Source organism: Harmonia axyridis, chromosome 2, assembly GCF_914767665.1.
Source record: "Harmonia axyridis chromosome 2, icHarAxyr1.1, whole genome shotgun sequence".
Taxonomy (NCBI): Eukaryota; Metazoa; Arthropoda; class Insecta; order Coleoptera; family Coccinellidae; genus Harmonia; species Harmonia axyridis.
This window is the reverse complement of record NC_059502.1, coordinates 4,271,850-4,293,087: the sequence shown is the minus strand read 5'-3', so window position 1 is coordinate 4,293,087 and position 21,238 is coordinate 4,271,850. Positions and strand designations below refer to the sequence as shown.

At 35.1% G+C, this 21,238-nt stretch overlaps 2 protein-coding genes across 3 annotated transcripts; one reads left to right on the top strand and one right to left on the bottom strand.

The window, feature by feature from the left end:
- Positions 1–7,648: 7,648 nt before the first annotated feature.
- Positions 7,649–21,168, bottom strand: LOC123672451 (structural maintenance of chromosomes protein 1A). 2 transcript variants are annotated; one of them, XM_045606542.1, is made up of 19 exons: positions 21,030–21,168; positions 20,803–20,918; positions 20,626–20,746; positions 14,823–14,928; positions 14,331–14,479; positions 14,021–14,189; positions 13,745–13,957; positions 13,389–13,640; positions 12,884–13,098; positions 12,317–12,530; positions 11,859–12,233; positions 11,549–11,803; positions 11,185–11,250; positions 10,865–11,120; positions 10,349–10,653; positions 10,172–10,290; positions 9,622–10,050; positions 7,913–8,165; positions 7,649–7,839 (listed from the first exon to the last, which is right to left on the bottom strand). In XM_045606542.1, the coding sequence occupies exons 2-19, from the start codon at positions 20,912–20,914 to the stop codon at positions 7,777–7,779; spliced, it is 3,672 nt and encodes a 1,223-aa protein (XP_045462498.1). In that variant the 5' UTR covers positions 20,915–20,918; positions 21,030–21,168; the 3' UTR covers positions 7,649–7,776. The 2 variants fall into 2 exon arrangements, with proteins under 2 accessions (XP_045462498.1, XP_045462499.1); XM_045606543.1 differs by having other exon boundaries at positions 20,803–20,921; positions 21,034–21,141.
- LOC123672459 (transmembrane reductase CYB561D2-like) lies at positions 17,528–20,244 on the top strand. Its single transcript, XM_045606554.1, has 2 exons — positions 17,528–17,800; positions 19,627–20,244. The coding sequence occupies exons 1-2, from the start codon at positions 17,660–17,662 to the stop codon at positions 20,152–20,154; spliced, it is 669 nt and encodes a 222-aa protein (XP_045462510.1). The 5' UTR covers positions 17,528–17,659; the 3' UTR covers positions 20,155–20,244.
- Positions 21,169–21,238: the final 70 nt, after the last annotated feature.

Genomic DNA, 21,238 nt, shown 5'->3' with positions numbered 1-21,238 from the left:
TTTTGAACTTCGTGTTGATCGCATCATCAAAACCACAAAAAATTCAAGCAGAACATCGAGAAAAAAACCTGACGTTCAGTTTGCAGATGTGAAATGAACACTCGTATATTTTTGCCAAATTTTAGAGGGATTGTGTCATCAAAACCATAAAATCCAAATTTCATTGCCAATACAAAAACCCTTGCTTAAGCCTCTTTAAAACTTTCAGTTCATAGAATAAGAATTATGATGCAGATAAATCCAGCAAATTGAAACCCTCAGAAATACAACTAAATATGAATAAATGAAAGGTGCATAAATTATCTCACAATACACTCCAAGCATTTACGCGGGTTGTCCAATAACATTTCAATTAAGATAAATAATTTTTCGCTGAAAGCTCTGAGTAATAAACAGCCATAAAAAGTAAAAGTATCAACATTCAATCAGTGTTATTATTGAAAACCTGAACATAAAATCGTTTGTGGTATTGACAAGAACGTATCAATTAATCCATTTTCCAACTTCCTGTTTCACGAGAGGAAGGAACAAAGTTTAAACTTCATCAATGGATATCCTTTCGGATCTAACAGCGAGGTCGAGTGGTCTAAGTTTGAAATTCCCGGAATAAAAAAACAAGACACAAATTTTAGTGTGACAAACCAATGGGGAAGTGAATTGCCTACTCGAAATTTGGTGGAATGGTGAGATGGTTATCTAGATCACTATCCAATATCGATCAGACGACCTTAATTCAGGGATTAACCCTGAAATTTTGGATCCTTTCTATTAACGAACTGTTTCAGCCGTTACAATTTTGTAGTTGATCATGATCGAAACAAGTTTTATATTTTCTATAGCTACCAAGAAAATACCACAAATCTTCAAAAATCAAATATAACAGACCAATTTGAAAGTCCCCGGTCTACCATAGTAAAACACATTTGTTTTGGCAAAATTCGATTTTATTATTCAACAAAGTTGCCTTCGAGGGCGATACAGCGATTATAGCGATCTTTCAACTTTTCGATACCATTTTTGTAGTACGATTTGTCTTTCGCTTCAAAATAGGCCTCAGTTTCGGCAATTACTTTTTCATTGGCGCTCAATTTCTTTCCACTGAGAATTCTTTTGAGGCCTGAGAATAGAAAAAAGTCGCTAGGGACCAGATCTGGCGAGTACGGTGGATGCAGAAGCAATTCGAAGCCCAATTCAAGCAATTTTGCCATTGTTTTCATTGATTTGTTACACGGCGCATTGTATTGATGAAACAACACCTTCTTTTTCTTCAAAGGTGGCCGGTTTTTAACGATTTCATCCTTTAAACGATCCAATAACGTTATTTGATGATCGCAGTTGATTGTCTGGCCCTTTTGGAGGTAATCAATGAATATTATAGCTTGCGCATCCCAGAATACTGTTGCCATAACCTTGCCAGCTGACTTTTGTGTTTTTCCTCGTTTTGGATTCGGTTCATCGTGTGCAGTCCACTCAGCTGACTGTCGATTGGACTCCGGACTGGAATTATGGAGCCATGTTTCATCCATTGTCACATATCGACGAAAAAATTCAGGTTTATTGCACTTAAACACCTTCAAACACTGCTAAGAATCATTAAAACGTTGTTGCTTTTGATCGATTGTGAGTTCGTGCGGCACCCATTTTGCACACAGCTTTCTCATGTACAAATATTCGTGAATGATATGATGTACACGTTCAGATGATATCTTCACAATGTCTGCTATCTCGATCAACTTCATTTTACGGTCATTCAAAATTATTTTGTGAGCTTTTTTGATTTTTTCGTCGGTGACAGCCTCTTTTGGGCGTCGACTGCGTTAGTCGGTGCTCATTCCACCACGTTTAAACTCAGCATACCAATCAATGATGGTTGATTTTCCTGGTGCAGACCCCGGTAACTCTTCATCAAGCCAAGATTTCGCTTCAACAGTATTTTTCCATCAAAAATCAATATTTTATCAGCACACGAAATTCATTTCCCCATGTTTTTTCAAATATCAAAAGTAGCTACACTCACAACGCAATATCTCACAAACCAATGGTCGGACTGCTGTCAAATTTTGACACGTTTCGTTTGTAGGTTGGTACTAACTTAAAATCATATGGATTTAATACAAGCACCACCATCTGTGCATCACACCGGGGATTTTTCTATTGGCCAAATATTCCGGTTGAATTTTCTGTGGTTCTGATGACACGATTCACATAAAATTTTGTAATGAATTTGTTATTAGACAAGTGCATGCAAATTTTAAATTGGTCAAATCTGTTGTCACTGAAATATTAAGTTTCTTTTTTACACCTAGATTTCGCAATATCGAGTTGTCCCCTACAAAAAAACAAATTTTCAGAAAAAACTCCTAAATACGGAAATACTCCGCTAGACTGTTTTATGTGGACCATCCTGTATATTATGAATACGCCCACTCCAGTGCTACACCCAGTTCATGTGTTTAGTATGTGTGAATTATTGCTACTTAAAACTATTGCACTTCTCTTCTGATAAGAAGGTTATTATATCATTATAATTCTCACAATTCAAAAGTTGATCCCGTAAGGTCTCTTAAAAATTTATTCAAACGATTCTAGTTTGACCCTGGAGCTCACTATTGATAGAGGTTCTTTCTTGAAATAGTTTAGAGTGTCCACGATGTGGTATCTCCTATTATTATTAATTTGATAGATCTAATAAATTATTGCATATGTTTATTCGACAGGTTCCCATAGAATGTACATATTTCATGCTGAGGTCGATAGTTGGTTAATCGTTGATGAAAAAATTTTAGGGGCAAAATTTTCCACTACATTTTCAATTTTCATTTAAAATTTGTCTACAATATGATGATTAGAAAGTCGATTAACTGAGTAAAGTCCTAGATGAATTCTTCTTAAATTTCTCCCAGTACATAATGTCTAAAAATGAGCACTGATTTTGATACAACCATTTATCAATTTCTAAACGTTGTTGAAGCGTGTATCTTCCCATGATTGAATGGCATAACCTACTGAAAACAAATGACCGAAGAAATATCAAAGAATAATACACAGTGTTGCCACTATAATCATTTTAAATTCCATCATTCCTATTGGAAAACCCTTTACAAGATATTAAGGAGAAACGACACCTTCAGAAGGAAGTAGGTATTGTAGAACTCATAACTCCGAAACTTTTGGAGCTAGAACTTTGTGATAAATAATAATATAATGAGTGCAATCTAATATATGTTTGAAAATTCATGGTTTTGTACAGGGTGGGCAAATAAGCGAGGTAAGCGGCTATATCTCAGGATCCACTCATCGTAGAGACTTGCGGTAAAAATTTTAATCACTAAAGTGTACAAGAAAACACATTGGAAATTGTTTTGAAGTTCATACCTATACCGCTAGGGGGCGTAATAGCTATCGTCGAGTACAAAAATGAATTTTACTTGAAAATGTTTCATATAAAGTTGAAGAAAAAATATCATCACTGTAATCCTTGGAAAATTCTCTATCTTTTTGAATTGTCATTTTCACTTTTACGACATCGAATTAGGGTAGGTGAAAGGGAGAAATCTGACTGATTGAAATGCTTGTAACTTCCGTTTGGCTCAACATTTTTGAGCAAATTAGATCTCGTCTGGAAGATAATATCTTGTTGATTGAGGACAAAATATAATCATTTCAAATTTGTTTTTGCTGCTTTCTATAGGGGGCGCTAAGTCAGAAATTTATTGTTTTGTTCATTTTACTCTGAAATTTCAAATGTAATGATAGGATTTTTTTAACAGAAACAGAAATTCCATCAAATTTGCATGAAAAAACTGCAGGTCGGAAAAAGCGATAGATTCAGGCGTTCTGAAGTTATGGCCGAAAGAAGATATTCTTCAACTGATGCACTGCGAAAAACCAAATTGTGTCTTTAAGTTCTGACAGAAACAGAAATCCCATCAAATTTGTATGTAAAAACCAAAAGGTCGCAAAGCGATAGCTTCAGGCGTTCTGGAGTTATGGCCGAAAAAAGATATTCTTCAACTGATGAACTGAAAAACTAAATTGTGTCTTCTTTTGGCCATAACTCCAGATCGCTTTGCGGCTCTCTGGTTTTTTCATACAAATTTGATGGGATTTCTGTTTCTGTTAGAACTTAAAGACACAATTTGGTTTTTTGCAGTGCATCAGTTGAAGAATATCTTCTTTTGGGCCATAACTCCAGAACGGCTGAAACCATCGCTCTGCGACCTGCAGGTTTTTTCATGCAAATTTGATGGAATTTCTGTTTCTGTTAAGAAAATCCTATCATTACATTTGAAATTTCGGAGTAAAACCAATGAACTTCTGACTTAGCGCCCCCTATAGAAAGCAGCAAAAACAAATTTAAAATGATTATATTTTGTCCTCAATCAACAAGATATTATCTTTCAGACGAGATCTAATTTGCTAAAAAATGTTGAGCCAAACTGAAGTTACAGGCATTTCAATCAGTCAGATTTCTCCCTTTCACCTACCCTAGTTTGATGTCGTAAAAGTGAAAATGACAATTCAAAAAGATAGAGAATTTTCCAAGGATTACAGTGATGATATTTTTTCTTCAACTTTATATGAAACATTTTCGAGTGAATTTCATTTTTTTACTCGACGATAGCTATTAAGCCCCCTAGCGGTAGTGGTATGAACTTCAAAACAATTTCCAGTGTGTTTTCTTGTACACTTTAGTGGTAAAAATTTTTACCGCAAGTCTCTACGATGAGTGGATCCTGAGATATAGCCGCTTACCTCGCTTATTTGCCCACCTGTATAGTCAATTTCAGTAGATATGAATTCTTTGAAATTTAATTCCTGCATTATCTGCCTTCAAAATCCACGGATCGCCATCTCGAGCTAGGAACTATCACAGTGTCTGCTGCGTATAAAAATTAGTGAGCGTATTCCAATAACTATTTTTATTGACCCAGAGCAAAACCTGCGGTTTCTTTCTAAGAGCGATGAAGGAGATGCAAAAATATTTGCCATATTCCAATATCTTCCCCCGGAACTAATTGCATCTAGTCTCATACGTCCTCCAAACTCCTATAATTACCATTAAAATGCATCAATTAGATCTACTGATCAGCAACCATAACAGCAATCTCTTAACAGTTAATTAACACCACTGCGATTGTTCGTTATGATGATTTAAAAAAAAATTGAAGGATATTGTCTGCAGTATTGTGTGTAAGGTTTGTTTCTTCGTTTTGTTCTGTTGGTTCAAAAAAGTACGACGAAGAAAAATCAGAAAGTAGTACGGTGTTTCCTTTAATTTGTTCCTTATTGATTTCCCTTTATAAGAAAGCTTATTTACATTTTCTCGATTATATAGAGCAAATTATGTGTGGTTTTAATAATCTCGATACTAATGCTCTGTAATAGTGTATTAATTTATTCCGTATTAAAAGATAACAAAAGCAATTGGCTACTTCTTCGAAAACGGATTTATTTTATAAGTTTTTTTCGGGAAATTGATGTTGTCATAATCGACCAAACTGATGACAAAATGCAATTAGACTTATTTTGAAAGAACACAATTTTTTTTTTAATTTATTATCTCAAAAGTAAAGTTTTTACACAACTGAAATGTCTCCACTTGGGGCATGCATACCCATTTTAAAAGCCTCAGATTTTGGCCACCAGACGGCAATCCAAACCCTCTTGAAAATTCCTTACATAAATCTCGAAATAACTCAATTTTGGAGGCTTCGAGGGGGGAACTGATTGCGAATAGAAATTCACAAGGAGTTATTCTTCATAATATTAAGTTTTCAGGTCGATCTGAATGAAAAATTTTTTTTGGCGAAAAAATATCTAAGGTTATAGTCTTTGAATTTCCGAAAAAATTGACCGATTAAATTCGTACATTTTTTGATAGTTTTAGAGAGTTTCGGGGTCGTAAATTCCGAATTAGGCATCGATTCTCACCAGAAAAATTTTTCTACACCCCAAACGCAAACTTTTTACAGACTGTGTTTTTGGGGCATGCTTACCCATTTTACAAGCCTCAGATTTCGGCCACCAGAGGGCGGACCGAACCTCATTGAAAATTCCTCTCGCAAAACTACAAATAACGCAATTTGAGGGCTTCTAGAGAACTACTGATTACGTATAGGAATTCAGAATCAAAGACTCTTATTACCAAAGGTTAGTCTTGGTTTTTCCAAAAAAATTCGAATTCGAACATTTTATCATATTTTTTACGGGTTTCGATATCGTGAATTCTGAATTAGGCATCAACTCTTTTTTTTCTTTATCAATTTTTTGAAGGTAACCAACTTTTTTTGGAAGAATTCCAAAAATCGAATGATATAACAGCTCCAACTTGTTTCAGAAATCATCTTATGGCGAATAGTTGTCCATTGAATATTATTTGCAATAGCGAATACACATTAAAATTGCGCATCGACCAATTATTTCTAAGGTTCGCCCAGGGGGCTGACACCTTCCTACCCCCACCCTAAACCCCGTTTTTAGTTCTGTTTGCGGTCGTCCGAGGCGCTACAGTCGTAATAATTAAGTACATATATCGTCGATAGATGACTCTGTCGACCATAGTGTTTTCACGGATTGACAAACATTTTTTGACATTGACAATAATATTAACATGCATTTCTACTCTGTTATCTGTGGGTTCGCCTATAGGCGAACCTTAGAAATAATTGGCGATAGATGTCGCCATATATGGCGACATCTAGGAAAAGTAGGTCAAACTAAACTTGAGTATTGATGTCTACGTTACAGGTTTCTACTCGTGGTTTGCTGTACCAAGAATAAGTTCGGTAAATTCTGTATTGATGGCTTACAGACTAATTCTCTATAATTTGAATCTTTGAAATTCAAAAGAAAAATTGTTATAATTGATGTGCTATCACTCTTATGATGGATCATAGTAAAGACAGCTATTCAAACTGACAATTTAATTTCTCTTGACCTTCTTCTTCATGTGCCCTGTCAGTTTTGTCCGACGTTGGCGATCACCATTGAGATTGACCATAAAAATTAAAGTTCATTGGTAAAAATATTCTCTAATCAAACCTCCTTAAAAATTTTACCACAAAACTCGAAATTGAGAACTTTCAGGCAGAAACTGATTGCTTATTTGTATTCAGTGTGCTCGAATGCTTCTACTTTCAAATTTTCAGATGAGAAATCATTTTCATAAAATGTTACAAAATTTACCATACTCGTTTAGGGTGGATGCGCCTAAATATAGCGCATTCACCAGATTTTTTTCTAGGATTCGCCTATATGGCGATCTCTATGGAAAGTAGCTTAAACCTAACATAGGTAGTGGAGTATGCATTAGCGGATCCTACTAGTGGTTGGCTGCGCCAAATTATAAATTCAGTGAATTGTCAATAGATGGCTTACAGGCAAATTCTCTACTTTAGTAACAAGATTTTGGTTGAAATTTAGTTTGTACATGTAAAATAATCACCAACATGCTAGAGTATTTCTACTCATATTATAAGGAATTTAAATAGTTGATAGACGTCCTCTTAACTATACTGAAGAGAAAACTTGTTACTATATTAAAAAAACTGTTATAATCTTCAATCTCTGAATCAACAGATCTTCGATATTTTTGATGAAAAAAATAAATCCAAAAAGAAAATATAGAATTATTAAAACCAAATAATAATATATTTCGAACATTTATTATAAATAACATAATAAGAACTTCACAATTTGAAAAACATCAAGCATAAACATATTCTAATAAAACTTATGAATAACTATTAATTTTAAAAAAATATTGAGGTATTTTCAATATTTGTCATATTTCGTCAAGTCCATGAACAGCACCTGACTTACAAGGCAATCGGCAGGCTGAAAAAAATATTCAATCAATGAAATAAGAGACAAAAACAAACAATAATAAAAACAAATGACAAAAACCCACCTCCGGACAAATTCCAATCAAATTATCAGCATGTGAATAAAACTCCTCCTTCAAGGAAATCACAATGGTCTGAAGGGACTCCGTTTTCTCCGTAATGTACTTAGCCACTTTGCCGATATTCGTGTTATCCAAGGCAGCATCTACCTCATCGAGAACAAAAAATGGGGCCGGCTGATAACTGTGGATTGCGAATAACAGAGCAAGTGCAGCCACTGTCTTCTCACCTCCAGACAAATTTGACATAGGTTGAAATCTGAAACGATAACATTATACAGAGTGTTCTACAAACTCTATGACAAATAATTGTGCTCGTTTTGAAATGTTTTTCCGATTTGTTTTCGTTCAAATGTTACAAGAATTTGGAATAATTTCTTTTTATAAGGTGTGTGAATAAGTCTTTCCCGTTTTTTGTAAGAGATGGCGCCACCAATACTGTGCGAGTATTTAATGGTTACATATGTCATAATCAAAGCTTATTCATCTGTCAACAATTCCACACTAACACATTAGTTGAAATTTTTTCGCATCATAAATTTTTGAAATCGTGAAAATGTCGAAATTTGAGCCGATTCGACGTCATTTGCGGGAAGTTTCACTTTATCGGTTCAATTTGAAGAAATCTGGTGCCAAGGCGCATCGGTTGCTTCAGGAAGCTTATGGAGAAGGTTGTGTCTATGATTCAAGTGTTCGCGGATGGTTTCGACGCTTCAAAAGTGGCGATTTCGACGTGGAAGACAAGGAGCGTTCCGGGCGGCCGCAAATCTTTGAAGATCAAGAATTGGCGACTTTGCTTGATGAAGATTCGTGTCAAACGCAAGAAGAACTTGCTGAAGCATTGGGAGTTGACCGAACAACCATTTCCAAGCGTTTGAAAGCCATGGGAATGATCCAAAAGCAAGGAAATTGGGTGCCGTACGAACTGAAGCTGAGAGACGTCGAACGGCGTTTTTTCACTTGCGAACAGCTGCTTCAGCGACATAAAAGAAAGGGTTTTCTGCATCGTATCGTGACTGGCGATGAAAAGTGGATCCGTTACGATAATCCGAAGCGAAGAAAATCATGGGGACTACCCGGCCATGCATCATCATCGACGGCCAAGCCAAATATTCATGGCGCCAAGCTCATGCTCTGTATATGGTGGGACCAGCTAGGTGTGGTTTACTATGAGCTTCTGAAACCGAATGAAAGGATCACAGGCGAGGTCTATCGACGACGATTGATGCGTTTGAGCCGCGCACTGCGAGAAAAACGGCCACAATACTCCGACAGGCACGACAAAGTTATTTTGCAACATGACAATGCTCGCCCACATGTTGCACAGCCGGTGAAAACATACTTAGAAACACTCAAATGGGAAGTCCTACCCCACCCGCCGTATAGTCCAGACATTGCTCCGTCTGATTACCATCTCTTCAGATCGATGACGCATGGCCTGACTGACCAGCACTTCCATTCCTACGAGGAAGCCAAAAAATGGGTGGATAACTGGATAGAGGCCAAACCGGTCGAATTTTTTCGCAACGGGATTCGTATGTTGCCAGAAAAGTTGTAGCTAGCGATGGCCAATACTTTCAATAATTCATTTGTAACCATTTTTTCACAATAAAGGCTCAAAATTTGAAAAAAAACGGGAAAGACTTATTCACACACCTTATATGTTTGAATTAAAAGTAGACGAAAATATCAATGTTTTTTTTTTTAGAAATTACCTTTTTCCAGGAGCCACACAGTTATAATTTATCCCATCCAAATACGGTTCCTCTGGATTCTCAGCACCCAAAAACGCCTGCGCAGATTGGTTCTGGGCCAGTGATTTATAAATAGCGTCTATCTCGTTGGACACATGATCGAAACATTTCGTGAATATGTCATATCTCTGCTGTTTTATCCTTTCGAAGGCAATCTTTGCCTTTTTGTTTTGTTTCTGCAAGTTTTGGAACTCCTCGTTCGTCGATTGGAGTTTCGACTGGGCACTTTCTAATTTTTGCATGGCCCTCAAGTTCGGCGCTTGTATCTTATTCAAGGTATCTGTAAGGGATTTTATCGAGTTCAATAATTTATCCGCCATCCGTTTTATTTCGTCTTTCTCGTCGAGTTCCTTCAAATTTTCCGACAGCATGTTGTAGTCAATTTTAATTCTGGAAAAAAATTATCAAATGCTTCAAATTTTATCAATAATCATTATGTTTTCTATTTCCAAATAGCTTATTTGTTATTTTTTATGAATTTATGGTATTCAATCAAAGCAAAGTTACACACCTGGATTCTTTCTCCAAGTTCGTCGAGCTAGAATCCCCAGAGACACTTTGCGACTGAGGATCAGCAGCAACAATATCCTCCATGTTGCCGACAAGCATCGGTATGGCAATATCATCCATCTAAAGCGCAAAAACGAGATTTTAAACAATGAAAAATCTTTCATTTTAACCGATTTACCTTGCACTGCATGAGGATCGTATGCCTCTCACTTCGTTTACTTTCGATTTTTCCTTCGAAGGAGACAATGGCTTTTTGAGCGGTTTGTACGTCTTTGGCGATAGATCCGACTTCTCTCCTGGCCTTGCCCAATTCTTCTTCCATACCATCGACCTCCTGCTTTTTAGAGAGTCTTTGCGTTTTCAGCTGCTCCACCTGTTGGAGATCCTTATCGATTTCGTCTCTGTGTTTCTGCTCTTGTTTTTTGCCAGCTTCTAGACGTTCTTCCTCGTCGTTAACTGTGCGTTCCCATCTGCTCACATTATCTGGACACCAAAACATTATCAATATAAAATTCTATTCATTATTTATTTATTTGAGTATACACCGTTTTCGAATAAGAGTTTTCTATTAGAACGGCCCTCCATCTGGGCAGCTGTCACTTTTTGACATTTGACAAGTAAGAACTACGCCATAACCCCTCATAACCTTTCATTTTGTTACACAAAAAAACCTTGTAGTAATTTTGTTACTTACTTTGAGTATCTCTGCTCCTTTCGAACTCCAGATTGCTTGTTATTCTATTGATCTGCTTCTGGAATTCCAATCTTTTCTGCTTTCGTTCTTCTTGAGCTCTCAACTCACGATCCTCATATTGACGTATGTTTTTCACACCAATTTCTTGACAGAACTTCGAGAAAACAACATCTTCAACACTGTTCATTTTCAATTTGATCTCTTCGATCTGCTGTTCTCGAGATTGCATGCACTTCTCTATAGCTTCGATTTGTGGCTAAAATAAATAGATATAGTATATAATTCGGAAGAAGCGTCCAAGAAAACAAACTTTTACTTACCCCAAATGATGTCATCTCATCTGACAGCCTGCCAAGTTCTGTTTCAACAGCTTTAATTTGCTTTTTCTATGAAAAAAAGGAAAAAAAAAAGCAATGAGAAGAATTCAATATTCATTTGAAAAACGTGAGAGAATCACTAACGTGAAGTCAGGAGTTATTCCACTATTTGCAACTAATTTTTAAATTTCAATTCAAACAAAATTTAAACTGTTAACTCCAGAACTAATCAATGGATTTTACCAATGAACTCAACTGCAATACTTGGACTCTGAACTTATCCTGAAAATTTCGAGCAGCCAGCTTACAGAATTGATTCTGCTCCAATAATACGCAAAAATTAAAAAAAAAATTACATATTACTTACTGTACTTTCCATATCAGTCTTAGCATAACGTAACCTTGTCTCCAATCCCCTAATCTGTGAGTCAACAGTGTTCATTTCGGATTCTTTTCTCGATTTCTTCATCGCCTCTCTCAATTCTTCTGTGAGTTTTTCTTTTTGCTGTTTGAGTTGTGCCATATGCTTTTCATCCCACCTCTTAGCTCTCCGGGCTAAATCTAGGGTACCTCCGGATATAATACCAGATCTTTGGTAATAGGTACCGTCCAATGCAACTGCCTAAAATTTAATAACGTTCAACATTGCCCAAAAAAATCCAATCTAATTTACTTACATCGTATCTTCCACCAAGCTCATAAGCCACTTTATTAGCATCTTCTGGCGTCTCACATATCAGAGCGTTGTTAGTAACAAAAAGAATAGCCTTGACTACGTTCTGTGGTTCGTACTGAAGTACATCATAGAGCAATTTGACACCTCTCGGTTCTGTAATACTCCTCAACCTTTCTTTGATCGGAGCAGATTGGAGATAATCCAAAGGCAGGAAGGTCTCAGGTTCCAACATTTGCTCTTTGAGATATTTGATGCACTGACGAGCTGTGTGCTCGGTGTCGACCACTATGGCTTCCATATATTTACCCATAACTTTGGTGATTGGGACATTGTATCGTTTATGTATAGGATGACAAATATTTATCATACGATCGTACTAAAAGAGGGTGAATTAAAATGGGAAAATTCCAAGACAACGAAATAAAAGAGGAAATATTGATCAAGGTTTTAGATACTCACAACTCCAGGATAGTTGCTCTTGAACCTTTCGACAATTTCTTGCTTCTTCTTCCTACGAGAATCTTCATGCTTATCTGTGCGGGCATCGCCCAATTGTTCTAGGACATCGTCCAATTGTTTCTGGATTTCTTGTACCCTATCTTTGGAAGAACCAACATCTGACTGAAGATCGACAAGCATCTGTTTCTGGTCTTGCAGAGCTTGCTGACTAGATCTGCAAAATTGGAATTCCAGAATTTCATATCAAATTATAATTTGCATTTTTTTTTAAATGCAAATCAACCTATCCGGTCCAATAGTAATCCCACTCCATTCTATGATCAGCAGCAAAAAATGTCTGTCAAAATAACTGCAACCTATAATCTACAACTTGACATAATTGTCAATGTCTCATAACCTCTCAAAAATTACCTACACTGACGTTTTCTGTCACTACTCAGATATTATTACGAGACCTGAGTCTCCCATAGATAATTTTAACCAGTGTGAAGCAAAAGTTAGCAAAGGTTAATAGCTTATCAAGGTAGTATCTTGAGACATCCTTAGCGAAATATCTAAAATATTTACCTGATATGTTCTGCTAATTTCTCAATCCTTTTTTCCATTTCCTCTTTCTCATGACATTTCTGTCTGTGTCTATTTTCGTTATTGGTCCTCATTCCGAGCAGATTGTCTAGTTTATCCTGATCTGCCTTCTGTTCACGGTTAACCGAATCCAGTTCTTGCATATACCTTGCAGATCTTTTGGCCGCTTCTTCTTTCAGTCTGTGATATTCGCGAACCTTAACAAAATTAAACGTAAATCATAAACATAAACACATAAAATAAGTAGATGTATCAATTCGTATAATTATTCAGAGGAGAGATTTCCAATAGGAAAGATTCTATTTAAAATAGTTATAATAGCAACACTGTGCATTATATTTTGACATTTCTTATGTCATTTGTCGATTGTCAGTAGGTTAAGCCAGAACGAAACACTCTTCAACAACATTGAAAAATTGCTAAATTGTTTCATAAAAATCAGTGCTTTTATTGGAAAACACTTTAGAATGTCTATCGACATAAATACCTGCGCATCTTCCAAATGAACGTCCCTACCCTGACTCTGAGATTCGCCCGCAATCTGTTCTTCGTAATCGGCCTTTGTTCTTTCAACTTCTGCCAACTCGTCTTCTAATTTTTTTATGTCGTTCATATGAGCGTCATGAGCTTTCCTAGCTTGTTCTAATGTTTTTATTGCACCGTCCAACTTTTTCTGCATGTGCGAAACCCTCTCTTTCGACTTGATGAACTGGGGTCTCTTTTTGGAGATCTCAACTTCCTGAAAGTATACAAATAATAATATTTATTATCTTTTGAAAATCCATGCTTTCTGAATATCAATGCTTTCTGCACTTATATTATAATCAACTATTCTATACTTACCACTTCTCTGATATCTTGCTCTATTTTGGCCAAATCCCTGTTCAATTTTCCATGTTCCTTCTTTTTTTCCTTCAAAGCTTCTTCAGATTTTTCTTTCCTTTTTTCGATTTTATCCAATTCCTTCTGTTTACCCTTAATGTCCGACTCCAAAATCTTCATTTCACGTTCGTTGTGGTAGAGTCTGAAGAGTTGATGTTCAACTTGTTTGTCATTCTGAAATCAACATTATAATTATCAACCAAACTGTTCTTCGACAACTGTAAGGTGGGACATTACCAAGTCATCTTTCAAGCGAGCATATTTATCTGCTTCTTCTTTCTCTAACTTAGCTTCTTTACGTTCTGCATTGATTCCTTTCTTCCTCTGATAAGCAAAATTTATATCTTCCTGAGCTTTCAACATTTGTTGTTTGAGCTTGTCGTACTCTTCTTTCAGAGCACCAGATCTAGAATTCAAATTATATAAAACCTCCATATCTTTATGAAATTGGATAGATCTGTAGGTTATAAGTTAGCCTTTGGTTGATGTAGTATATTTTTAGACAACAGACTAAATTCTTATTTAACTTGTATTCTTATTAACTTACCCGCTAATTTCTTCAAAAAGACCTGTCATTTCTTTGGGGTTTTTCATAGCTACCGACTCTACAGCACCTTGAAACACGAGAAAATTTTTTGCTTTGACGTTAATCCTAAGTTTCTCCAGTTCACCTAGATACTCATTGTTTGATACCACCTTAAAAAAAAGTATAAAAATTGTGAAAATTTCACTTTCATTTGTATTTAATAAAGTTGTTCATAATACTTTGCAGTTGATTCAAACTCAGATGAAGAAAAAGACATAATGTTAGAGTCGAAAATTGGATTGAATTGATGCTCTCTATTAAAAAAAATTGGTAAGCACATATTCCATTCCAAAATTTGAACCAGTGATTGGCCACCAAGAAATTATGATTTAACACCTAGAGTCTTTTTTCCTATCTCAAAAACAAAGCTGAAGTTGAGGACAAAATCTGAATGAGTACTTCGAAAACTATTTAGTGCTCATCTCAAAAATATTTTTCAATCAATATACTCACACTGCCATTTATACGGTATTCTGAAGAGGAACCTTGTACCGATCTTTGGAATGCCATTTCTTTTCCGGTCTCATCGTCCAAAGAGAATACTGCGGTAACTGAAGCACTAAAAAAAAATTTAAGTTTGAAAAAGTCCGAAAAAATCAAAAATTTACAAGTCTGATCAAATAAAAATTAGGGAAGAAATTTTGAAGTCATGAATCATGTATGTAGTCATTGTTATAATAGAACAATTGTTAGAAGTTATTCTAGTAATTGTTATGTTACGGCATATTATTGTATAATCCAAAAATCTACAAAAAATTTAATCTTTTCGAACTATTTTCATAAAATTCATTAGAAAAAACAAAAACATGATCCATATATCTTAAAGGCTAAAAACTCTGGAATCTATTATTAATAAATGCATTTTCATTTCAGTTTCAGAGTAATACATTGAAAACTTTTTTGGAATATGAAACCAATAACTTAATTTCCAAAATTCTCGCGTGATATTTGTTATTCAATTTTTTCATACTAGTTGAGGTATTCTGTGTTACATAAGAAAATAATAAGTCATAGTGAAACATATGCAGTAATTTTCTTTCAGTGAAGTTTTTCTTCATTGTTATCCTGTCTTATTTTGAGTTATTGGCGTAGCTATTCCATGTTTCTGATAAATCAAGAGGCGTTCTATTTACAAGTTGAACATGTTTTTACTATTCGGGAAAAAAAATAATAGTAATATTACGCAATATTTCAATTTGGAAGATATTCGACTGATTTTCCAAAATTATATCGTTTTTAAACGAAAATACTCATCTCCATTCTTATAATCTGAAACGCGATGTAATAATAAATCTTGGGAACCCTCCTAAAAAAAAATCATCAATCTCTTCTATTCACATAGAATAGCACTCAAAAATTCAATGTCATTACTATTATACTATCTTGATAAAGAATATTTTAGCAAGTCATAGACGATGACAAATTAAAAATAAACGCCGTTAATTACACTCATATGAACAGTTTACCAGTGGTGGCACGTCAAGGACGCCACTGATGCAGAGTCAAATTATTTATTCTTTTCCTTTATTACAATTTTTTGGAAATAATAGGATTTCTAGTATTTATATCGATAGAAGTGACGTAATATGAATACCCACTTGTTTCATCCCAGTATGTATGGTTTTTTTCGTTAATGAATATATATTTTTTTTGTATTACATCTTAATAATTATATAATGTTGTATATCTTGGAAAATTGGCTCTGCCGTTTGTAATAAATAAATAACGAAGTTTGAACCAAATTATTCAAAATAATTTTTTTTATTACCAATTCGATTGTTTTTATCTTATACTGGGTGTTCCTGAATTGGAGTTACGAAGGAAAATGAGAGATTCCTTGGATAATTTCAAAAATAAAATGGCCCATAAACATGAGTCCGCAAACGCTTTGTTTTCGAGCTACAGGGTGTTTCTTATAGTCCTACTTTTTTGTGATGCTTAACCAGTTTATCGAATCTTTATTAATCTTCGCTACAGAGTTGTTGAATAAGTACCAAAACGTATAATTAATCTATTTATCACAACTGCTTAACAGGATCTTTATAATAATTTGGATTTTCCTGAGAATTACTATAGACAGTTGTTTGAATTTTTTTCTCGAAATCGATTGCAGATACGACAAAACTACAACAAACCAAAAAGTGTAGTACTGAACCAGAGTTTCTTTTTAAATTTTTCTAAACTAGCAGTGGTTCACAAAAAAATAATTCTGGAGCAAAGAAGCGGGCACCCTTCCAGAAAAAATTCTCTCTGTAGATTTACATTCAAAATTAGTATTTCACTCACATGATGAAAACTTTAAATTGGAAAATATATGCTAATTCAAGTTAAACATCTTGTGAAGGGAGGTGCTATGAGAAAAAAACTTGAACTTTAACACCTGTAACTCAAAAACAAAGCGTTTGCGGACTCATGTTATAGAACTTTTTTTCTTGAAATGATCCGAAAAATCTGTCATTTTCATTCGTACCTACAATTCAGAAACACCCTGTAGATATAGTCAATTCAAAACTGATGTCTTCACGAATAAATTGCAATTTGAATGAAACACAATGAATTGTACAACACAGCCCTGACAATTTTTCGACGCGAATTACTCAGTTCAGTTCTTTGATAACTACAGTATTGAAATTTTGTGACGAGAATGATAAAAAAAACCGAAAACAACGGGTAAGTGTATAACGATGATGAATGCAAAACAAGGAGGACGCCGACAAAGCGGGTAGATTAAGGAAAATAATAAACCTCGGACAAAGACGTGCTTGTAGTGCAATAAAAGTAATCATCTTGAAAGCGATAATAAACTCACAAACTATGAAAAGGGTCCGATTTTTTGCTGCCATGTCGAGTTTGAAGAAAAGCATAAAGATTATTGGTTCATTTTATGGAAAAATTTTCGATCTTCGTCTTTGAGAGAATTCTGAAATTTTATATTTTGGAAACCTTGGAGGGGAGGTAATTAATGCGTTCGAAAATTTTCGCATTCGTGTTTGGAATAAGAGCCCAAATTTTCCACAAAACTATTCTCGAGAGCAAAATGCAAGATAATATCAAAGTGAAGAGACCGCGACACACTCGATCTGCGCCAATCAATTCGAATCATTATCGGACACGCCGAGATATCCCAAAGTAAACAAACATCTCCGCTGATTTCAATAGAATAGCGGGCCAGTATCATTGCATGACATGCCAGAAACGGGCTGGAAGGTTATAAGATAAACGCGAAAAATCATCAGCTCTGTACCTTCCCAGTCCGAGACGAGGTCTTGCCCAAATCGCCTACGTCCGAAATGGCTCGAACCAAATTCGAAGTCGATGTTACCAATGTTGTGCAAATTTTCGAAATAGCCTTCGTGCTGATGATATTCCTGATGATATTGGGCACGGAATTCCAAATACTGAACGTGCATGCGTTTCATTTCTCAGTGGCAGTGAGTATGGCAAATAAACTACATATGTATATGACTAATGACAATGTAATAGAGACGCGATTCGAATCTGAGATAATTATCGTGTTTAAATTTGATGTTACCATCAGTGGCGGTTCGTGTTATTTCCCAGCTTCTGGAGTTATTGCGTCAGATACGTTGGTTTTTCATTCAATACTCCCAATTTTTTTTCATACCAGGAGTTTGTGATGCGAAGAAAAATAGGCTAACAGGGCAATTGAAAAGTCCCTATAGTCTACCATAGTAAAACTCTTTTTTTTTGGCAAAATTCGATTTATTATTCAACATAGTTGCCTTCGAGAGCGATACAGCGATTATAGCGATCTTCCAACTTTTCGATAACATTTTTGTAGTACAATTTGTCTTTCGCTTCAAAATAGGCCTCAGTTTCGTCGTTTACTTTTTCATTGGCGCTAAATTTCTCTCCACCGAGCATTCTTTTGAGGTCTGAGAACAGAAAAAAGTCGCTGGCGGCAGATCTGGCAAATACGGTGGATGCAGAAGCAATTTGAACCCCAATTCATGCAATTTTGCCATTGTTTTCATTGATTTGTGACACGGCGCATTGTCTTGGTGAAACATTACCGTTTTTTCTTCAAATGGGGCCATTTTTGAACGATTTCATCCTTTAAACGATACATTAACGCTATATAATAATCGCTGTTGATGGTCTGGCCCTTTTGGAGGTAATCAATGAATATTATACCTTGAGCATACCAGAATACTGATGCCATAACCTTGCTAGCTTACTGTTGTGTTTTTCCTCGCTTTGGATTTGCTTCATCGTATGCAGTCCACTCAGCTGACTGTCTATTGGATTCCGGAGTGAAATGATGTTTCATCCATTGTCATATATCGACGCAAAATTCAGGTTTATTGCTCTTAAACAGCTTCAAACACTGCTCAGAATCATTAACACGTTGTTCCTTTCGATCGATTGTGAGCTCGCGCGGCACTCATTTAGAACACAGCTTTCTCATGTATAGTATATCCAAAGTCACTTGGAGGAAACCAGAATATTTGATCAAACAAGGGTTGTCCAAGTTTCCACAAATTCCTTTAGGGCCAATGAATTTATTGACTAACAATACTCTCAAATAAACCCCGGTATTTGGCTGATCGCAGTATCCACTTCAAAGGGACATCCATGGCCAAGCGTTTTTATGGACTAGTTCAAGTGACTTTGGATATACTATACAAATATTAGTGAATGATATGATGTACACGTTCAGATGATATATTCAAAATGTTTGCTAACTGAATCAACTTCACAGGGTTATTCAATATTATTTTGTGAACTTTTTTGATTTTTTTTGTCGGTGACAGCCTCTTTTGGGCAACTGTATTTTTTCCCTTCAAAAAGCAATATTTTATTAGCACACGAAATTCTTTTTTTTTTCATCTTTTTTTAAATAACAAAAGTAGCTACTTTCACAACGCAATATCTCACAAACTAATGGACGGACTGCTGTCAAATTTTAACACGTATCGTTTGAAGGTTGGTACTAATTAAAAATCCTATGGATTTAATACTAGCACCGCCATCTGTGCATCAGACCAGGGACTTTTCAATTGGCCTAATACTCAAAAAATAAATCAAAACACCATATCAGTAGATAAATTACAATTTTCATTATTTATAACGGCTAATTTTTTGAAATGCGATCAAATTTCTAAAATTTGAAATGGCCACTTTTGAAATTTATAGATATAGATCTTGTTCTCCTAAAGATTCATTTCACCCCACCGTTTCTCTAGAAGCTTCCACAATTACTTTTTTCTTCGACTAAAATTCAAATTTTTTTCAGTGGATAATCAGTATGACGCAAGGTCTATTGGCTCTACATGCAGTCAACCCCGTAGTAAAGAAACTCTTAGGAAAAGACAAAGTATTCAACCATTGGGTAATTGAAACTGTTGGCTTGGTAGGTTCGACTTTAGCTTTTTCCTGCGGATATAAAGACAAGACCGAAAAAAACGAAGCACACTTCCAAACTTGGCATGCCATACTTGGGTTGCTTGGTTATGCCTTATCAATATTCAGTGGGTTAAATGGAATACCCGCTTTATACCGGAAAGAGCTCAAAGCTTATGTTTCACCCGATTGGAATAAATATTTTCATATTGTAACAGGAAGCTTGGGTTTCTTTTTTGGTGGTTTAAGTCTATTGGCATCATTATATAGTAACTGGTACATTAAAAAAACTCATGCATCAGAAACCAGTTTTATATTGGGTCTATTTCTGATAACAAGTGTTGTAGCTTGGGCCTTAGTGAAACCAATAGGAATAGTAAAGAGCGATTGGAAGAGATTAATATCCAAGAAGAATAAGTAAAGATGAAGTATTATTTTTATACTTTTTTTAATTATTTTGTATATATCCAAATGTATTAATTTAAAAAAAAAATAAATTTTTATAAGAAAAGGCATTTTCATTCTAGTAGATTTAAAAATAGAAAACCGCTAATAACTTTTGGAACTTGCTTTCTACATAATCTACAAGTTTTCAATAGACTCAAATCACAGTATAGAATTTTTTTGTCATTCATCTAAAAAATGTTCAATCATTCAAACACTTAGTTCTTCAGAGAATCGATAATAAAAAATTTAAATTAATCTCCATTCTTAATATCCTTCACTTTAATGAAATTCATGCAAAGAATTTGTAATATTGGTTCAATTGAACTTCCTGACTTATTGCGGCATAATGAGAAAACCATAATACAGAAACTGAAATGATTTCCCTTCTTATGTTAAAAAAAATACTCTCTAAGTTACACGTAATAACAAATGATGTATCACAAACCTTCTAGAAATAGGTCTACTGATTGCTGCACCATGAATCAAATCACTCAGTCTTTTTACTCTCAAGCTCTGTGTTTTTTCTCCCATCACAAAACTGATGGCATCCATAAAATTTGATTTACCTATAATATCATTGAAACTCTGTTAATGTTTAAAAACAATCACTTATAAATATTACCTGATCCATTGGGACCAATTACAGCATTGAAAGGTTTAAGAGGTCCAATAATACGATGGCCTCTGTAGGATTTGAAATTCTCTACCTCGATATACTTTAATCGAGGAGGCATTTTCCTGAAAGCAGAGAATCATCAACTACTTTTCAGTTACAAAATAGGTAGGTAAACATTTGAATACAACTTGTTGATTGAACTTTATATCATGAGAGGATTCTGAAGGATGTACCTGTTTTTTTTGGAAGAGTTTAATTGAATAGAACTAAAAGCATGTATATAAAAATTTCGTTATTTTGAAAACTTTAGTAAACAACCCAAATTTTCATACTAGCTGTACTTGGCACAGAATGTACGAAACTGTAAATTGTCAAGTGTCAAATATTGAAAACACAAAATGTCAAGTTTCGGTACATAGAATTTTTGGGAATGTTCGACCAT

Bases quoted from the DNA above. Each gene is read 5' to 3' on its own strand.
- LOC123672459 (XM_045606554.1), top strand. From the start codon at position 17,660: ATGGCTCGAACCAAATTCGAAGTCGATGTTACCAATGTTGTGCAAATT. The intron at 17,801-19,626 runs GTGAGTATGGCA...AATTTTTTTCAG, and splicing joins CGTTTCATTTCTCAGTGGCA to TGGATAATCAGTATGACGCA.
- LOC123672451 (XM_045606542.1), bottom strand. From the start codon at position 20,914: ATGCCTCCTCGATTAAAGTATATCGAGGTAGAGAATTTCAAATCCTAC. The intron at 11,804-11,858 runs GTAAGTAAATTA...ATTAAATTTTAG, and splicing joins AGCTTGGTGGAAGATACGAT to GCAGTTGCATTGGACGGTAC. The intron at 11,251-11,548 runs GTAAGTAATATG...TTTTTTTCATAG, and splicing joins AGACTGATATGGAAAGTACA to AAAAAGCAAATTAAAGCTGT.